The sequence below is a fragment of the Thalia democratica genome, chromosome 4, assembly GCF_965202585.1.
Source record: "Thalia democratica chromosome 4, ktThaDemo2.hap1.1, whole genome shotgun sequence".
NCBI classification, from domain to species: Eukaryota; Metazoa; Chordata; class Thaliacea; order Salpida; family Salpidae; genus Thalia; species Thalia democratica.
The window spans coordinates 33,650,442-33,667,186 of record NC_139168.1 but is presented as its reverse complement, the minus strand read 5'-3'; the positions used below and the strand labels follow the sequence as shown (position 1 = coordinate 33,667,186).

Genomic DNA, 16,745 nt, shown 5'->3' with positions numbered 1-16,745 from the left:
TGTTTTATATAGTTTATAACTAATGTTTTACTTAATTAATTTTACATATAACTTAATAAAACACTTTTACAACAAAATTAAAAATAAAAGTTTTCACATGTTAAAACAAATATGTTGTGATGAAATTTATCCTAAAAAAATCAAATTTGTTTTAAGTCAATTAAGTCTATACATGATTTAAAAAGTAATTAAAAAATTTAAATTAAATTGTTTAAAAATTAAATTAATAACTTTCTATTAAAAGTTTCGTTTAATAAATTAAATGATTTTTTCTGGTTTAAGTTCATTGTGATTTCATCATAAAAAGTTTAGTTCTAATATGATTTTTTTTCTTTCTTTATATTCGAATTATCATATTATTTTTATATATGTATAAATTTTTGTATCAAATTTTGAATTATTTAATGTTTTTTAATTTCATTTGGTTTTATTTTAATACCAAACTTCATGCTTACAAAGTTTTCATTCAAAAAATTATGTTTAAGTTTTAGTTAAACAGAAGTTTTATTTTAGCAGCAATAAAATTATTTAATTATTTTACAAAGTTGTAAGATAGATATTTTAAACTGTTGTTTTTGATTAATTTTAGTTAAGTTGTACTCAGTTTAATAATGAAATAAATTTTCAGGTTATAATAAAGTTTTGTCGACTAAGAAATTAAAAAAAGGTAGTATACTTGTTGATAAAATAGTAAAAAAAATTTATAAATATTAATTATAATTTATATAAATTAATAAAGTTTTCTTAATATCAGGTTATGCTTGTCAAACCAGAAAATTCGAATGAAATTGTTTCTGAAAAAGAAGAGTGTATGAGGCCTGAATCTGTTGATGTTAAAGCAGAAGAAGAAGTGTTAGAACTAACAGAGAGTTTTGATACTAAAACCAAACAAAGTCTGTATGAGGTTTTTTTAATCAGTTATTTAGAACTTATTACATTAAATATTTAAGGAACGCGTGCTAGAAAAGAGATACCAACTGTGTGCCCCTACTGTGGATACGCCAGCGCAGAGTCTTATGCAATGCCAGCTCACATTAAAAAGTGTCAAGATGAGCATTCACTATCAAACGTGAAATCAATCCCAGCTTCTAAGAAATCTAATGTTTGTTTGTTATATGTTTGTTTTTTTTTCTGCACTAATTAAATAGTTGAATAAACCAAGGCTTTAGTTATCTTATTGTACTTGGTACTACTAATTTTTACAAAATAAAGACTTGATATAAGATAGACTAGCTTTCAAACTTTTTTTGTTTAAAACTAAGACATTAGAAGAGAAAACCAGTAATAGAATACACAAACGTTTTTTTGTTTAAAAATAAGTATTTAAAACTTGATATTTAAATATTTTAAAAGCTTGTTTTTAGAAGTTTTATCTTCTAATCTTATGTCTTACTTCTAAGCAAAAATATTTAAAAGCTAATTAATTCACCTAGCTTATATCAAATCTCAAACTTGTAAGTATATTTGTATTTTGAATTAATCAGGTAAGGTATCCTAAAACTTATATTTTAAGTTTATGATAACAATATTTCAAGTTTAAAGTTAGTAAGTTTTAAACCCATATAATTTATCAATTGTTTAGTTAAGTATATATTTTGACAGAAATAAAATATATATTCAATGTGGCATATTACATTATTAATATTAGTTTAAAACCAAACTAAGAATTTAGTTTGAAATTTTTTCAATAACTTACAATCTAATACTTTGTAGTTTTATCACTAATACGTTTTATGTGATACTAATTTTTACACATTGTTATATGATTTTAAAGTATAAAATGATACAAGAACATTACAGGGTTGCCACTTTACCTGGAATCCTGGAAAAACCTGGAATTTGACAATTTAGGCAAAAAACACCTAAAACCTGGAATTTAAGAAATTTTGATAAAAAAACTGGAAAAACCTGGAAAAACCTGTAATTTTTAGGAACTTTAACATCTTCAGTAGTAAAGTTTCGGTTTGACTCAAAAAATTTACCACATAGATAAAAAACTTAAGTCATTACCAAAAATTTTTTTATTAAAAAACACATTTTAAGTAGCTTAACAGTATCTTTTCAATCTTTTTATACTATTTAGCACAGTTTCTTACCTTAAATTTAACTTTAAACTAAAAATAGACCCAAAAATAGGTACTTTTAAAAACCTGGAAGAAATTTGAAAAACCTGGAAAAAAATTTGAAAAAACGAGTGGCAACCCTGACATTAGTAACACTTTGAAAAACTTAGGTTTTTGACACTTAATTTAACTTCAGCAAGTTTGAAACTTATAGATGAACACTTGTATATTGAGTCTATTAGTTGATTTTTGTTCCAAGTGTTAGTTGAATAAAGATACTTAGTTAGTATAATTCATTTTTGAAAAAAAGTCTTTTCGAACAAATAAAAATTTTAATTTTAAGAACTTATGCATAGCTTGATTGCCGTCTGTTTTCATACTACTTTTCCTACTGAATCAATAACCCAGTAAATCCGTAAATAGTTTTAGCTTAGAAGTATGAGGAGAGTTAAAAAATTAAAAACTATAACACGAAGTTTAAAAATATTTCTAAAATGTATTCATGGTTTAAGTTTTGATATTTATTGCAATTATATTAAGAAAGCAGTTTTTTATAAATGTTAAAAATATATTGATTGGTTAGTTTGTTCCTGAAGATGTAAAAGTTGTGCAAATTTTACCATTTTTGTTGAGTTGTAAGAAGTTTAGATTTACTTAAGAAAAAAATTGTAATTGACAATATTTAGTAAGAGAGAGCGTAATAAATAAGGAGGAAGAAGTTTTTTATATATAAATATGGCTACGTTTTTCACTTGAAGCATTGCTAGTTGAAGTATGGTAAGTTGTTGATGGAGTTGGCTGTCTGGAATTTAAATAAAACTATAACATAAATAAGAAATACATCAGTAGTATGTCTTTCAAATTTAATTTTGCAACTAAATTAGGTTTTCAAGAGCTTTGTATTTTAGTAATTAAACTTTACTAGAACAGATACATGACAGAGTTTTATAAGACCATTACTGTTAGACAGGGTTTCCACTTAACCTGGAATCCTGGAAAAACCTGGAATTTGACAATTTAGGCAAAAAAAAAACTGGAATTTTGAACTAAAATCACTAAAAAAACCTGGAATTTTAACAATTTTAACATGTTCAGTGGTAACAATTTAACTCAAACAATTTATCATATAAATGAAAAAATTTCTACATCAAAATTTTTTTTATTAAAAAACATATTTAAAGTAGCTTTATAGAATCTTTTCAATTTTTTTATACTATTTAACATAATTTCTTACCTTAAACTTAACTTTAAACTAAAAATAGACCCAAAAATGTGTACTTTTTAAAACCTGGAAGAAATTTGAATAACCTGGAAAATATTTTGAAAAAACAAGTGGCACCCTGGTTAGAACATTGATTTTAAAAACTATTTGATCAATCATTTTAGAGAAAAGTTCTCAAGTAACTGTATTTCATTATTGTTCGAAAACTGTTCATTGTTTATAAGATCTATATTTTGTTTGAGGTATACTTCCTTTCAAAATTTTTTTTTTTTTACAAAGTTTTTAGGAAATATACTTGTTTGGTGTCAACTTGTATATCCTAGCTCAATTGGTACTTAAATTAAACTTTCTGCAAGATTTTTTATGAACTCATAAGAATTAAATTTATTATAAGTCTATATTTACAATAGCAAACATTTACTTTCATAATAAGAAGTAGTCTATCACTCTTTGTTGTAATTTTAGTAGTTATCAAAATAAAAGACTAAATAAAATAAAATCAATGTCTGCAAGATCTCCTGAAAAAGTATATTTCCAAAAATTATAATGATACTTTTAAATAGTAGAAACTGGTACAATAATCTATAATAGGATCTGCCAAACTCATTTTCATAACCACCTCTTCGCATTAACTTATAAAATAATTGCCCATTACTAAAATATATTTCCTCTTTAAAAACTACTAACAAATTTAGTTGTTCGATCTTCTACTAGGAATTGTTTCTTGTTATCTAAAATCACTTCCAAAAGGGACATATTTTTATCCTATGTGCTATAATATACAGTAGAAAAGATAGTTAGTTTGTGAGTTTTGTTAAGGTTCTTACTACACAGAAGAAGTACTTCGTAAAAACTAGCATTAATTTAAAAATGTTTAAAACAAGTTATTTCTGTCATTGAACAAAATAAAACTTAGTTGAGTTTTGGATGACTAACTTAATTAAAGGAGGTATTTATGGTTCCTTAAATCAAAAAAATTGACTTGTTTTTGAAATTTACTTGGGTACATGCTTTCTAGAAATAATATGTTGTAGTTTTTCTAAATGCTCATTTGATGATACATACAGGTTTGCAAATAAACCTGGAATCCCTGAAAAACCTGGAATTGAGAAATTTTGAAAAATACCTGGAGTTTCAAAGAAAAATCACTCAAAAACCTGAAATTCTAAACAAAAATCATTAAAATATCTGGAAAAACCTAGAATTTCAAACAATTTTTACATGTTAAGTAGTAAAGTTTTGATTTGACACAAAAAACTTATCATATAGATAAAAAATTTTGTCATCACCAAATTTTTTTAATTACATAATATATTTAAAGAAGCTTTAAGTTATCTTTTTAATGTCAATACACTATTTAAAACAATTTTTTACCTTATGTTTAATTTAAAACTAAACATAGACCCTAAAACATGTAATTTTGAAACCTGGAAGAAATTCTGAAAACCTGTAGAAAGTTTGCCAAAAACATTTGGCTGCCCTGTACATATATGCTTGGGCGGTGCTGCTGACCTTAATTGTCAAAAAGAGTTATTTTTAATACTCTTGAAAATTTCTCCCAACTATTTTTCAAGAAAGAGTGATTATAATTAAGTTTTAGTAGTATAGTTACTAGAATTTGAGTATGGCATAAACTTAGCTGATTTAAAACTTTTAGTCAATTAACCTAAAGTTTCAAGATAAGAAACTATACAATTTAAGTTAAATAAACTGTACAGTATTTGCAACAGCCAAGTTTATGCCATACTCAAATTCTAGCAACTATACTGCTGACTCAAAGTGTACTGATAGGGCTATTATTTTTTGGTGGCTAAATAATTATACCAAGTTTTTTATAGTTGAATAGATCTGTATATCTTGTTTCAAAACTAGTTCTGATACTTTTCTATTTCAAGTACTTCAGAATACTTGTGTACGTTTAAATACAACCATATTTTGCTATTTTAAGTTTAAAAAATTACACACATTTTTCATACTTTTCATCAAAAAATGGTTTATAAAAACTGATAAAGAAATAGCTTAATATTTTTAATAACTATTACAGTATTTTCACAAACTTGAGATACTCAGTATTTTGACAATCTTAGGATAACTTGCTCAGGTTATTATTTTTTTTTTAAACTCAAACTTTTTCAGAATAATTCAGTTTACCAAAAACTCAGGATGAATTTAAGATAAAAAAAACTAAAGACTTCATTTTTCTAGATTTTGAATGAGATCTAGTTGATCCAGTTTAAACATTTTGTTATTTTATTTAAATAGTTTTGTTCAAGAACTTGATTTTAAATTACTTATTTAAATTTTATTAGCCTAGGAGCTAGTTCTTCACTACTCTTACTCTAGCATACAACAACTGCTTTTATTTTAATTTTTTAGTACTTAACTTCTAAGATATTCGAAGCAAAAAAAAAACTGTTTTGAAAACATAAAGTTCTGATCTACTTAACTATATATATAATACTAGGTGCAATATTCAATTCTTTAAATAAGGTCAATGGCCAGCTGTCTTCCCACTTTGAGATTATTAGTTTTAGCATAGTAGTTTTATGAGAAAATAAAAAGATTTGTGAGATATATTTTTAGTTACACCTGACTTAACTCAAAAAATCTCTTGTTTAACTGAAAATAACTAACTGGTGAAATTAACTAAAGATTTTAATGTGAAAATTCATTAGTTGATGAAAAATACTTTTACAGGTTATGAAGTTGAACACTGTATAGTTTATTTCTAGATAATTTGATCTATATATATAAGAAAAAATTTCAAAATAGTTGAGTTTTAATACCTAGAACAAATCTTCAGCTGAATTTCTCAAGTTACCAGAACTCAGAGTTTTTGCCTTCTGTCCAAAAATATCATGAAACCTAAAAAGTATGCTTTCATACAATGCTGTAAACCTTTGATGACTCTTATTACAACTTTTTACTCTAAATTTTCAGTAAATTAAGTATATTACGTATCTTTTGTTTTTTGCATATTTAAACAAATGTATATTACTGATAGTTTTGTTCTTTTAGAAATGTGTTTGAAGTTATAAATAAGTTAGATACTACTGTGTACCTTAACTTCACAGATATTCAACAGGATATGAAAACTATGCTTTATTTTTACGAATTAGTCTTAAAATTTAAAGTTTTATTTTAGCTATCAGGAACTTTTGACTATTTAAAAAATTCAAAGTAACTTTTTCCAATAATGTATCAAAGTTAGTGAGTTCAATAGGATCTTTAGGGAAGACGAAATTTAGAAAGAATAGATCACTAAGAATCTATCTTCTCTTTATACTTAAACAATATTTTGAAATATATCCAGTAGTCCATTACTATTATTTAAGTTGTTCGAAAATTATTCGAAAAACAAAACTTTGTAATTGAAACTTCATCCTCTTTTTAATTGTTTTAATTTTTATTCTTTTTACTTAAAACTTAAAAAAAAATTAGTTATTTCCTTAGATTATTTAAGGTCTCAGCTCTTAAATCAACAAAGAAGTTTTAGTGAATTTAAGGAAATTTTCAATGAAAAAATTGATGTTCATACAGGGTTTCCAAAAACTCCACAATGGGCTGGCAAGCAACCATTGACTTTTTTGGTGACTAGAATATCCAACCAATATCTTCGGAATTTACGTACTTTTTGGATTATGCACTCATGTTTAATTAAGCATTTTTGAATTCTCAAAATATGTAAAAAAAGTTGAAAAGTTTTTAATATTTAAAATGGTTATGAATCTGCAATAATAAACTTATGGGATTGAGTGTATTTTTGTATTTAAAATATCTTTAAAAAAACAAAGTTTTTGAAATAAGGTATATTTGACATCTTTTAAATTAGTTCTCTTGTTGTATTCCGCACCTTTGTTAAGGACGCAATGTACATATATTCGTGAGAGGTTGCTGTAATTATATAAGACTTGAGTTTTATGTTTTTTTTGATTAATGTGTTTTAGAAGATAGGTAAGCCAAATTGCAATCATTTTTGCTTGTATGAACTTAAAAGTTACGAAAGTTTTTAAAGATTAACTCAAAATTAATACCTGATTAAGCTACACGAAAATACCCACATTAATTCTGGTTTTTAGCAAACAAGAAGGCTATAAACAGATTTACATAGAATACTGTTTCTAGGAACAAAACCTTTTTGAGATTTTGTAAGATATTTTTAAGTTTATTTACGTTTTTTTTATTGAAAAAAGCACTCAAGTAAAAACTTCAACTAATTAAGTTTTTGAATAAGTTCAATAAAAACTTTAACTAAGAAGTATGATACAACTAATAGTTTTAGGTAAGCTTTTTTGGTATTTTTGTATAGTTTTCCATAGCCTTCTTGTTATATTTTATGAAGGATTTTAAACTGAAAAACAAAACTGGTTGGAATTAGACTCAAATATTTTCTGAAATACTTTAACCAAAAAGAAGCAAAACTATTTTAGAAAACAAGTATTCCAGTTCTATCTTACTATTTACAATACTTGGTTTAATTTTCTAGTCACCAAAAAAGTCAATGTCTTCTTGACCTTGACTGTGCTTTAAAACTAGTTGAAAATTGAAAATATCATGCTAGTTAAAAAAAAATTTCAAAGTCTTAAACCAATTCAGACTTATTTTTTGGAATTAAAATAAAAAAGGATGAATAAGGCTAGCTTGTTTAGTCAGGTGAGTTTTAAGACTTTTATAAAACTCAGACATATTTTTTGTCAAATTTCAAAAAGTTTTAGTTTATTTAGTTGTATTATATGTTCTACAGTTTAACTCTTATAAACTTTACAAGTTTAAATTTAATTATCACAAAAAGTTTTACGCCCTAAGCTCTCATACAGCTCTATTTAGACATAACCAAGGTTTTTTTCTTTAACTTTTTTAAAAATAAAGTGTGGATGTATAAACAGTCCTCCTCTTAGTGATTCAAAAGTAAAGTATAATTAAGTAATTTTGAAAAGCTGTGCTTCTAAACATCTTTAAAAAGTATGCTCAGTAATTCCCTACCAATTTTTTTTTTAGTATATTTGTTTTTACATAAGTCTTAGGTCCTTAAATCTCATGGATATAACAAACAGCCGTTGCATGCCAACATCTAAGTTTTAGTGTTTCACAAACATTATGTGATCAACCAGTCAGACTAATACAATTTTGTTTAGGCTCTCGTCAATATCTGTTAACAAAAGTTTAAGTGAATTAAAGAACAGGAACTGCTGTAGTATAAAGTTCTTTGTAGAAAGTCTTTAAGGAATAATAACCAAATAAAGTTTTCTACTTTATATATTTATAAAGATATATACTATAGCTTTATTTGGATCTTTAAATTTTTAGATCTCCGTAAATATTTTTTGTTTATTTTTTATTTTTTCATAAAAAAGTTTGCAAGCTAGAGCATTAATACAATTTTTTTTCCAAGTTAGTAAGACATATTTTGAATTAGTTTACAAATATTAGTTCTAACATAACCCTGTAAAATTAGTTATGCACTTGAGTAAATTATTTATATTTAAGAATTACTTTCACCACTAAATAAATTTGTAAAATTTTTCAATCTTTACTTGAAAATTGATATTTGGAAAATATTAAAAATTAATTGTGTATTTTCAAACTGCAATGAATAAAAAAATAGTTTTTAGTTCATAACTTTGTATAAATTTAGTACAAAAAAAAACCTAGTAGATTTTACCATTGGTTATTTTCGTGATAGATAATGATAAATGTGCATTAAGTGTTTATTTTTGAGTATTTCGTTTTTTATTGGTTTTGATGCACAAAAACTCATTAATATATCACTAATCCGTGTATATTGTTTACTACTATCAGCTTTGTAGTTTATTAGGCATTCATAGGTTTAAGTGTTTTAATTCTAATTTAAATTTTTTATTGCTTAGTTTTAGTATTTTGCAAGTTTTGAATTGATTATTTTATACTTGAATTTGTGAATAATTTTTAAAAACTCTGCTTTAGCCTATGGCAGAAAACTGAATTGACCTGGTAGTATTTTGCTTAAGTTAGTTTTATTATACAGCTGTTTTTGTAGTCCTAATATTTTTTTACAACTATGAATTGATCAATCACTAGCTACTATTTTGTACACAGTCATAGTTTTTATGAAATCAGGGTTGCCTCAGGTTTTTGAGAATTTCTTCCAGGTTTATAAAAGTACACGTTTTTGGGTCTTTTCTTAGTAGTTAAAAGTTAAGTTTAATGTTAAATAATGTGTTAAATAGATTTTTTAGATGTTAATAGATACTTTGATAGATACAACATTGAAAAGATACTGTAAAGCTACTTTAATTTTTTTTATGTGATAGTTTTCAAATTAAAAATTTTACTACTTAACATGTAAAATTTTTTAAAATTCCCGGTTTTTCCAGTTTTTTTAGCCAAAATAGTCAAGTTCCAGGATTTTTCAGGATTAAATACTTAGCTTAATTTTGATATATTTAATTGAAAGCCAGTACTTTTGGGTACGCACTTTTAGGCTGTGTTTAAAATGCATACTCAAGTGGCAGATTATTGTACGTTTTCATCTTTTAATAACTTTCTTCTTTTTGTGTGTTTTATTAATTTTAAAAGCTATGTATGTAAAGTTTTTATATTTAAAAAAATAACAAAACTTTTCTTTTACGCATATTATTATTTCTTGAAGTACTTTCAATTGCTTCGTCAGCATGTAATATTATTCTTGATTTCTGACGAAGCGTTTGAAAGTACATTAAGCTATAATAATGAGTGTTAAATAAAAGCTTTGTTGATTTAAAAAAAAATAATAACTTTTTGTATAGCAATTAATAAAGACAAAAAATCACAAATATTAATTGATGAACCTAAAAGAATAAAGTTGTTAATTACTTTAACTTTGTTGAGTTTACTGTTATGTTTACAAGTAAATATTTTTTTTAAGATTTAAAAAAATACTTTCCAGATTATAACAAATAAAAAGGGGAAAGAAAGCATGGTCAACCGTAAAAAGAATGATTCAAAATCAAAAGAACAAAAGATCAATCTTGTAATTTTTTTTGTTTCAGTTGAAGCTTTGATTTATTTTTAAGTTATTGTAAAACTAAAGTCTAACTAAATTGTACAACTTTTATGATTATTCAACTGCTAATTTTACGTACCAATAATTTTTCAGACGGTTACTGAAAAAAAAAGGAAAAATAAAGGTTGCAGTGCAGACCAACCCACCAGTAAGAAGGTATTTAAAACATATAAATAGTTTAGTGTAATACTATTTATTTTTCAATTATAAGTTTATTCAAGGTACAATGATTAAATTGTATAAAATATACTTTTTTTAAATCAATATTTTTTTTTGGCTATAGATATAGTTGTTTTTTTTCAAGTTTTTTTGTTTATATTTAGTGATAACAGGATATATTTTATCGCATTAAAACTTATAAAATTATAATTTTGATTGTTATAGTGTAATATAAATTGCTTTGAAAAAAAAGTGAAATATTCGTCTAGTTTGAGTCCTCAGGAATGCTCAGGATTAAAATAATAAAATATAATTATTTAAGATGCTTTTTAAAGTTTTATAAAATCAAGGAAAAATAAATAAAACTTATTCAATTTATAAAATATTTTTTTAACTTATTACAGTTAATAAGAATGAGGACACTATATGCAACGTTTGTAAACATTTTTAGAACTTTTTTGTAGCAACTATATAATGTGGATAGCTAAGATACTGTTGCTTTCTCTGAGAAAAGATTTATGAAGCACTTTAATATATAGATAGAGCAAATAAAAAAGTGAATGCTAAACCAACTTATATTAGTGTCAGCTAAACAGGATAACTATTTAAAAATTTATTTTTTTATAGAACATGCTTTTTACTATTGTAAAACTTAATTTATAGATGTTTTTATTCTGATTTTTTTTTTGATTTTGTAAAATAAGTAGTATTAGTTATTAAAAACAATTTGCAAATTACCTTCAAAATAATTGTTTTGAATTTCCTTGTTAACGTATTCTTGTATACTCTTAAAAAAAGTTAATAAGTTAAAACCTGTGTAAGTCAGTAAAGACAATTTCAGCCCGAAAGTTAATGCTTTTAATAATGTTTTAATTATTTTCAATGTTTGTATGAAACCCTAATTAATTATTATTTAATTACATATGATTATGTGTATAATAGCTTTTACCTTGTTTTATATGCTAAAATAATCTTAATGCTTGTTTATTTCTCAACGATTTTCATAATTTGATGTATCATATGAATTTAAAACTAAATACATTTCAAACGAACTTATATTTAACACTTTTCAGACTGTAAGCTCTTCTAAAGCAATAAATAAAAAGGCCAAAGAATACATAAGGAACCCAAAAAGCAATGGTGTCAAGTCCAAAGGACTTTCAAAGACTAAAAATGTAATTTGTTTCTATCTTAGTTCGAAGTTTATTTAAAAAAATATTATAATAATCAGCTGCTTATTTTAAGTACATATTATTTTTTAGACTGTCCTAGTAAGCAAGCGAAAAAATAAAGAATCAACTGTAGATCAAACCCCCAATAAAAAGGTATTTTAAACATTTAAATATTTTAGTGTAATATACAGTAATTGAATGATTTTTTGATTGGTATTTTATTTCAAGTATAATGATGTGTTTGAATAAAAGTTGGATAAAACGGAATAATATTTTTAAAGAAAATCGAGTTTATTTTAGGAAAAGCTATTAAGTTATTAACTCAAAGAAATCGCAATAATGTTAAACTTTTCGTACAAACTATAGTTTATGTTCTATCTAAAAAATAGTTTAAGTTGCTAGACTTATGGTAGTTGTTATCTTAAGAAAATGGTTTGAAAAACAGTTTATAAGTTAAGTTTTTCTATAACAAACTTTTAAATTAATAAACAGAAAATAAATATTTGAAATCAAAGTCTTTATTAGAATATTATTAAGTTTTAAAAACAAATGTTTAGTTACAGTGATAATTTTATTAATAATATTTTTAATTGACTACCAATGCGATTGATATGTAAAAGAAAAGTATTATTTATTATTTTATACATGAGATTTCAGAAAGAAATAAAAGAGACTTTTTATTCATTGTTTTCTTTAGGTCAGACAACTAAATTATTAGATTGGGATGTAAACAAAAAACTAATGATAATAAAAATGTTATGCTGCCTAAGTCTTCTGGATTAATTATACCTGAATAGTTTTCTCAAGAGATATAAAAACACAATAATATAAGCTTTATTAAAAATTATTAAATAAAGTATATTTGTATGTTTCTAACTGTTTTATATAGTGTTTAATTCATACATTTGTTTTTTTAAATATCTGAAGTATAAAATTCCTAAATAAATCATGTATCTGTTATACAAACGGTTAATACTTTAAAAAGCATTTATGTTGGAGTTAAGAAACATAACTTTCAATTAAGAGCTTGAATCATTTCTTTATTATTTAATAATTTTTTTCAATAAATTTTCATAAAAATTAAAACTAGAGCAGTTGAAATTGTGATTGAAAGCTTAAATTAGAGAAGTTATTATAACTATAAGCTCATTTAAACGCCTTAAAGCTTATGTATAAAAATGTTCACTTTATAATATGCTTAGCCAAATGTTCTTCGTGGCACAGTCGGTTAGCGGTGGTTCCAGACCACCCTGGACGCTTTTTTAGGTTGAAATTCATCGATAAAAAATAGTTCAAAAAAATAACTTTGTTACTTGTCTTATCGTACATTTTACCAACTCATAAAGTAACTGAATCTCAACATTTAACAAATTTACGAGGCAATAAAATGAAAAGTTCTAAAAGTCGCAATAACATTAAGAACAAACCCGCTGACGAGCGGAAGGTGTGCGAGTGGTGCGGTGAGGAAAAGCTGAAGAGCAGCTTCTGGGGAAAGACAACGTTCAGGTTTTGCTCACAAAATTGCGCCTGCTCATACTCTAACAGCTTCAACAAGAAAAAAAAGAATAAAGATAAAAACGAAGAGCCGAAGTTAAAAGGGAAAACAGACGGTCACAAGCCGAGACCGAAAAAGGCGACAGAGTCTGAGAAACCTAGGATGAAAAAGCCGGTTGATTCTCAAAAAGCGAAAAAGAAATCAGTCGACTCCCAAAGTTCAACTGAGCTCATTGAGAAGCAAGTTATGCAGGTGCCGATTGAAATAAACACACACTCCAAACCAAAAATCCAGTCCGTACTGATTAAAAAGTTAGCTGTTTTATTAAAAGCTTTTTGTCTATTTTTTTAAACTTTAAGTACTTAAATTATCTGATTTGATCAAAATTATAACTAGAAATTATTTTTTTATAGTTAATCAAGTTTAAAAGACTGTTCAGATTTAGCTCGTTAAACTAATCAGTTTTTAAGAAATCAAATACTTATTATCAAATTATTTTTTTACTCTTTGATTAAGCTAATCTACGATATTCCTCTATTTTAAGTATTATTTCGAAAAGTATAAAAGAGGCGACGCGTGATGATGTCACATGGGCTGCAGTACAACATAAACTTGAACATTACTGTTAGCAAAGTTCTAGTTTACATCTTAAATTAAAGCTGCCCAAATATTTATGTACGAGAGTCAATTAAATTAATGGAAATTTATGTCACTCCACAACCCTATGACGTCATCAAACGCCTGATTGACACCATTCCATTTATCGCCACTTTATTTAGCTATTACAGCTCCATAACGTTTACAAAATTTCAGAGACGTCGAGCCTGCTTACGTGAGGAAATTTGCGGATATTCCCGACATGGGGGTTTTTTGGCAGGGAGTTTTTCTCGTGGGGTTCAACTGCGACTTCTACCGGCAGTACCTGGACGGGGCGAGCAGGGAAAGTCTGGACCATATCTACAAGTGCCTGGTGACCAGTGAGAAAAATGACGCTTTTAGAGATGTTTACGAGGTTAAACAAGTTCTTAAAAATTCTATGGTTTATGTTAAAGCAACAAGTTTTTTAAATAATATTTTTTTGCGAAATTAATAGAACATTTTTATAATTTTTGTTGCTGTTGTTATTACCAGGCCTAGTAATTCATATTGACTGCATCTTATTTAAATGTATGCTTTAGTTTTTAAAATTAAGTTCTTATACTAAACTTAATCACTGTATATATAATAAAACAAGTAACAACTTAACATTTGATTTCTACAGTTCAGTTTTTTCCTCAATTTTACAGCCACTTTTGGAGCACTTGAGTGAATGCGACGAAGCAGCGGCGCGCAAGCCTCTGGCGGCGAAAAAAGACGAAATTTTCGATAAAATCGTCGAAATTGCATTGAAGCTGCACGAGTTGTACGGCGACGAAGTTTACAAATTATACAGCAGGAACGGCACGCATCCGGGTCACACCGCCGAAAACGACGACTCGCTCACCGAAAAGGGCTGCTTGCTGGAGGAGAAAATCTACGACAGGTCCATGGAGGAGTTCTGCCGTTTCCTCCAGCTCCAACCCTACATTGAAAACGTGGAAGGCGAGGGTGTGGAAAAATGCATCGAAGCCTTCGCCTCGTTGGTCGACGGAAACCTGATTTACCGGTGCGGGGTCATAACGCGCATGTGCAAGAAGTACGGGGTTCCCCGGGAAGCGGAGAAGCACCTGAAGAGGGCGGTGGGTCACGTGCTGAACGAGCTGTACACGAAGCAGAAGTTCTACCCGAAGCGGAAGTCGCTCCCCAAAGTGCAGCACAAGGCGCATTGGCAAAAGAACCGCGGGGAGGAGTACGCTTCCGATTTCTCCGATAACGAGTTTTAGTTGAGAAAAAAAAATCAGCAGATAATTGTTTAAAGGTTTTTTAAATTTAACGTATTTATTTTAGTATAATTCGCTACAGATTTCTACGATAATGAGTTTTAGTTGAGAAAAAAACTTTTAACGGTTTATAGATTTTTCAAAAATTTAATTAATTTATTTTAATACAATACCGATATTCAGATGCTGAATGAAATTTTGTGAGTTAAAAAAAAAAATATTTGTAATAGTTAATTGATTCTAATATTTTTAATGCAACTTGATATTCTATTGCAGTAAGAATATTGTTATCTGACACTGAAAGAGCTGTTAAAAAAATTAAACATTTAAGATGAGCTAAAAACTAATTTAAAAAATACAATTGACAATTCTAATGACTTAGACAGACTTAATGTTATTTATTCTTTATGCTAGATTCTTTATGTTTATAACATAATTTTTCACTGCCTTTAGTGAAATTGAAATTTAGTTTAGATATATCTTTTTGATTTGCTTTACCTTTGGATTTTTTTTATTTGACATTTGAAAAACGAGTTATTTATTTTATAAACGGATTAAGTTAATGATTATATCATGTTTTATACTACCTGAAATTATATCTAAAAATTATCTAAAAAACTCAGTTCTCATTTTTACTTACTTCAAGTTGTTTAGAAAACTATTTGTTTCATTCTTCATAAACTAGTTTTGCAAAGTATGAAGCATTTTCTTCATGCTGCATGAAATTATTTGCGTTACTTGAGTACTACCTGATTAATTAGTTCCTTTTTTTCGGTAGATGATAATAAAACATTTAAAAAATCACTGTGTAAAATACCAAGTTGAAACTAGCATATGAAACTTTAAATTTGTACTAGTCAACTTAGTAAACTTTAATATCCAACTTTTAGTTATTTAGTTATTCTCGTAAAATGACTTCAGTTTATTCAATATTTTATTTAAATAACAACCTAGCAGCTAAAAGTTTGATATTTATATATAACCTTGAATTTTAATAAGTTAGCTTATAAAGTTTGATAATCAACAAAAGTGAGAAATAGAGTTAAAAAATAAAAACTTTTATTAACCCCTTAAAAAAACTTTGTTGAATAAGATAGTACGTAAAAATAAAAAGTATGTACTCCAAATATCATAAAGTTTTGTTTCACGATCTAAATATGAATCAAATGTTGCTTAAATTTGTATACTGAGAAGTGCATTCTCAATAGGAATATTATTGTACTGTATAAATATTATATGCTTAAGTTCACGCCAAAAAAATCTTATTGATACGTTGAGCATACGTTAGGTTTTCTAATACAAACTTGTTACTATCTTTTAATGAATTAAAGTTCCTTATCCGTCAAATTCATGACCAAACTGAAATTTATTGTCTCGTACAAAAAGCTTAAATCTATTTTTATTAAAACAAAATAACATTCTATTTCAATAAAACTTTGATCTCTTTTTTGAGTGAATCACTGTTAAGAAAAACTTTAAGTGTTTGAAAATAAAACTAAAATACAATCAAAATTCTAACTGAACATAAAAACATTATCAACTTCTTTTTTTTGATGTGTAACAATACGTTTAAGAGTACAGTAATGTACAATACATTCTTATAAAATTTTTAAAAATGTACCTAGAGTGACTTAAACGTTTGAAATTTTAAGGTTAAGTTTTTAAACTTTAAGAAATCAAAATTTCTGGCAAAAAATAATTAATGATTTTATTTTAAATTGAATATTTCTCAATTTATTTGTTGCTACTATTTA

General features: G+C 26.0%; 1 protein-coding gene across 1 annotated transcript; it reads left to right on the top strand.

Annotated features, from left to right (window-relative positions):
- The first annotated feature begins 628 nt into the window (after positions 1-628).
- Positions 629-15,427, top strand: LOC145834691 (uncharacterized). The gene is made up of 10 exons (XM_082942187.1): positions 629-667; positions 755-893; positions 951-1,102; positions 10,190-10,273; positions 10,400-10,462; positions 11,539-11,640; positions 11,728-11,790; positions 13,058-13,443; positions 13,946-14,144; positions 14,419-15,427. The coding sequence occupies exons 2-10, from the start codon at positions 758-760 to the stop codon at positions 14,992-14,994; spliced, it is 1,761 nt and encodes a 586-aa protein (XP_082798313.1). The 5' UTR covers positions 629-667; positions 755-757; the 3' UTR covers positions 14,995-15,427.
- The last annotated feature ends 1,318 nt before the right edge of the window (positions 15,428-16,745 follow it).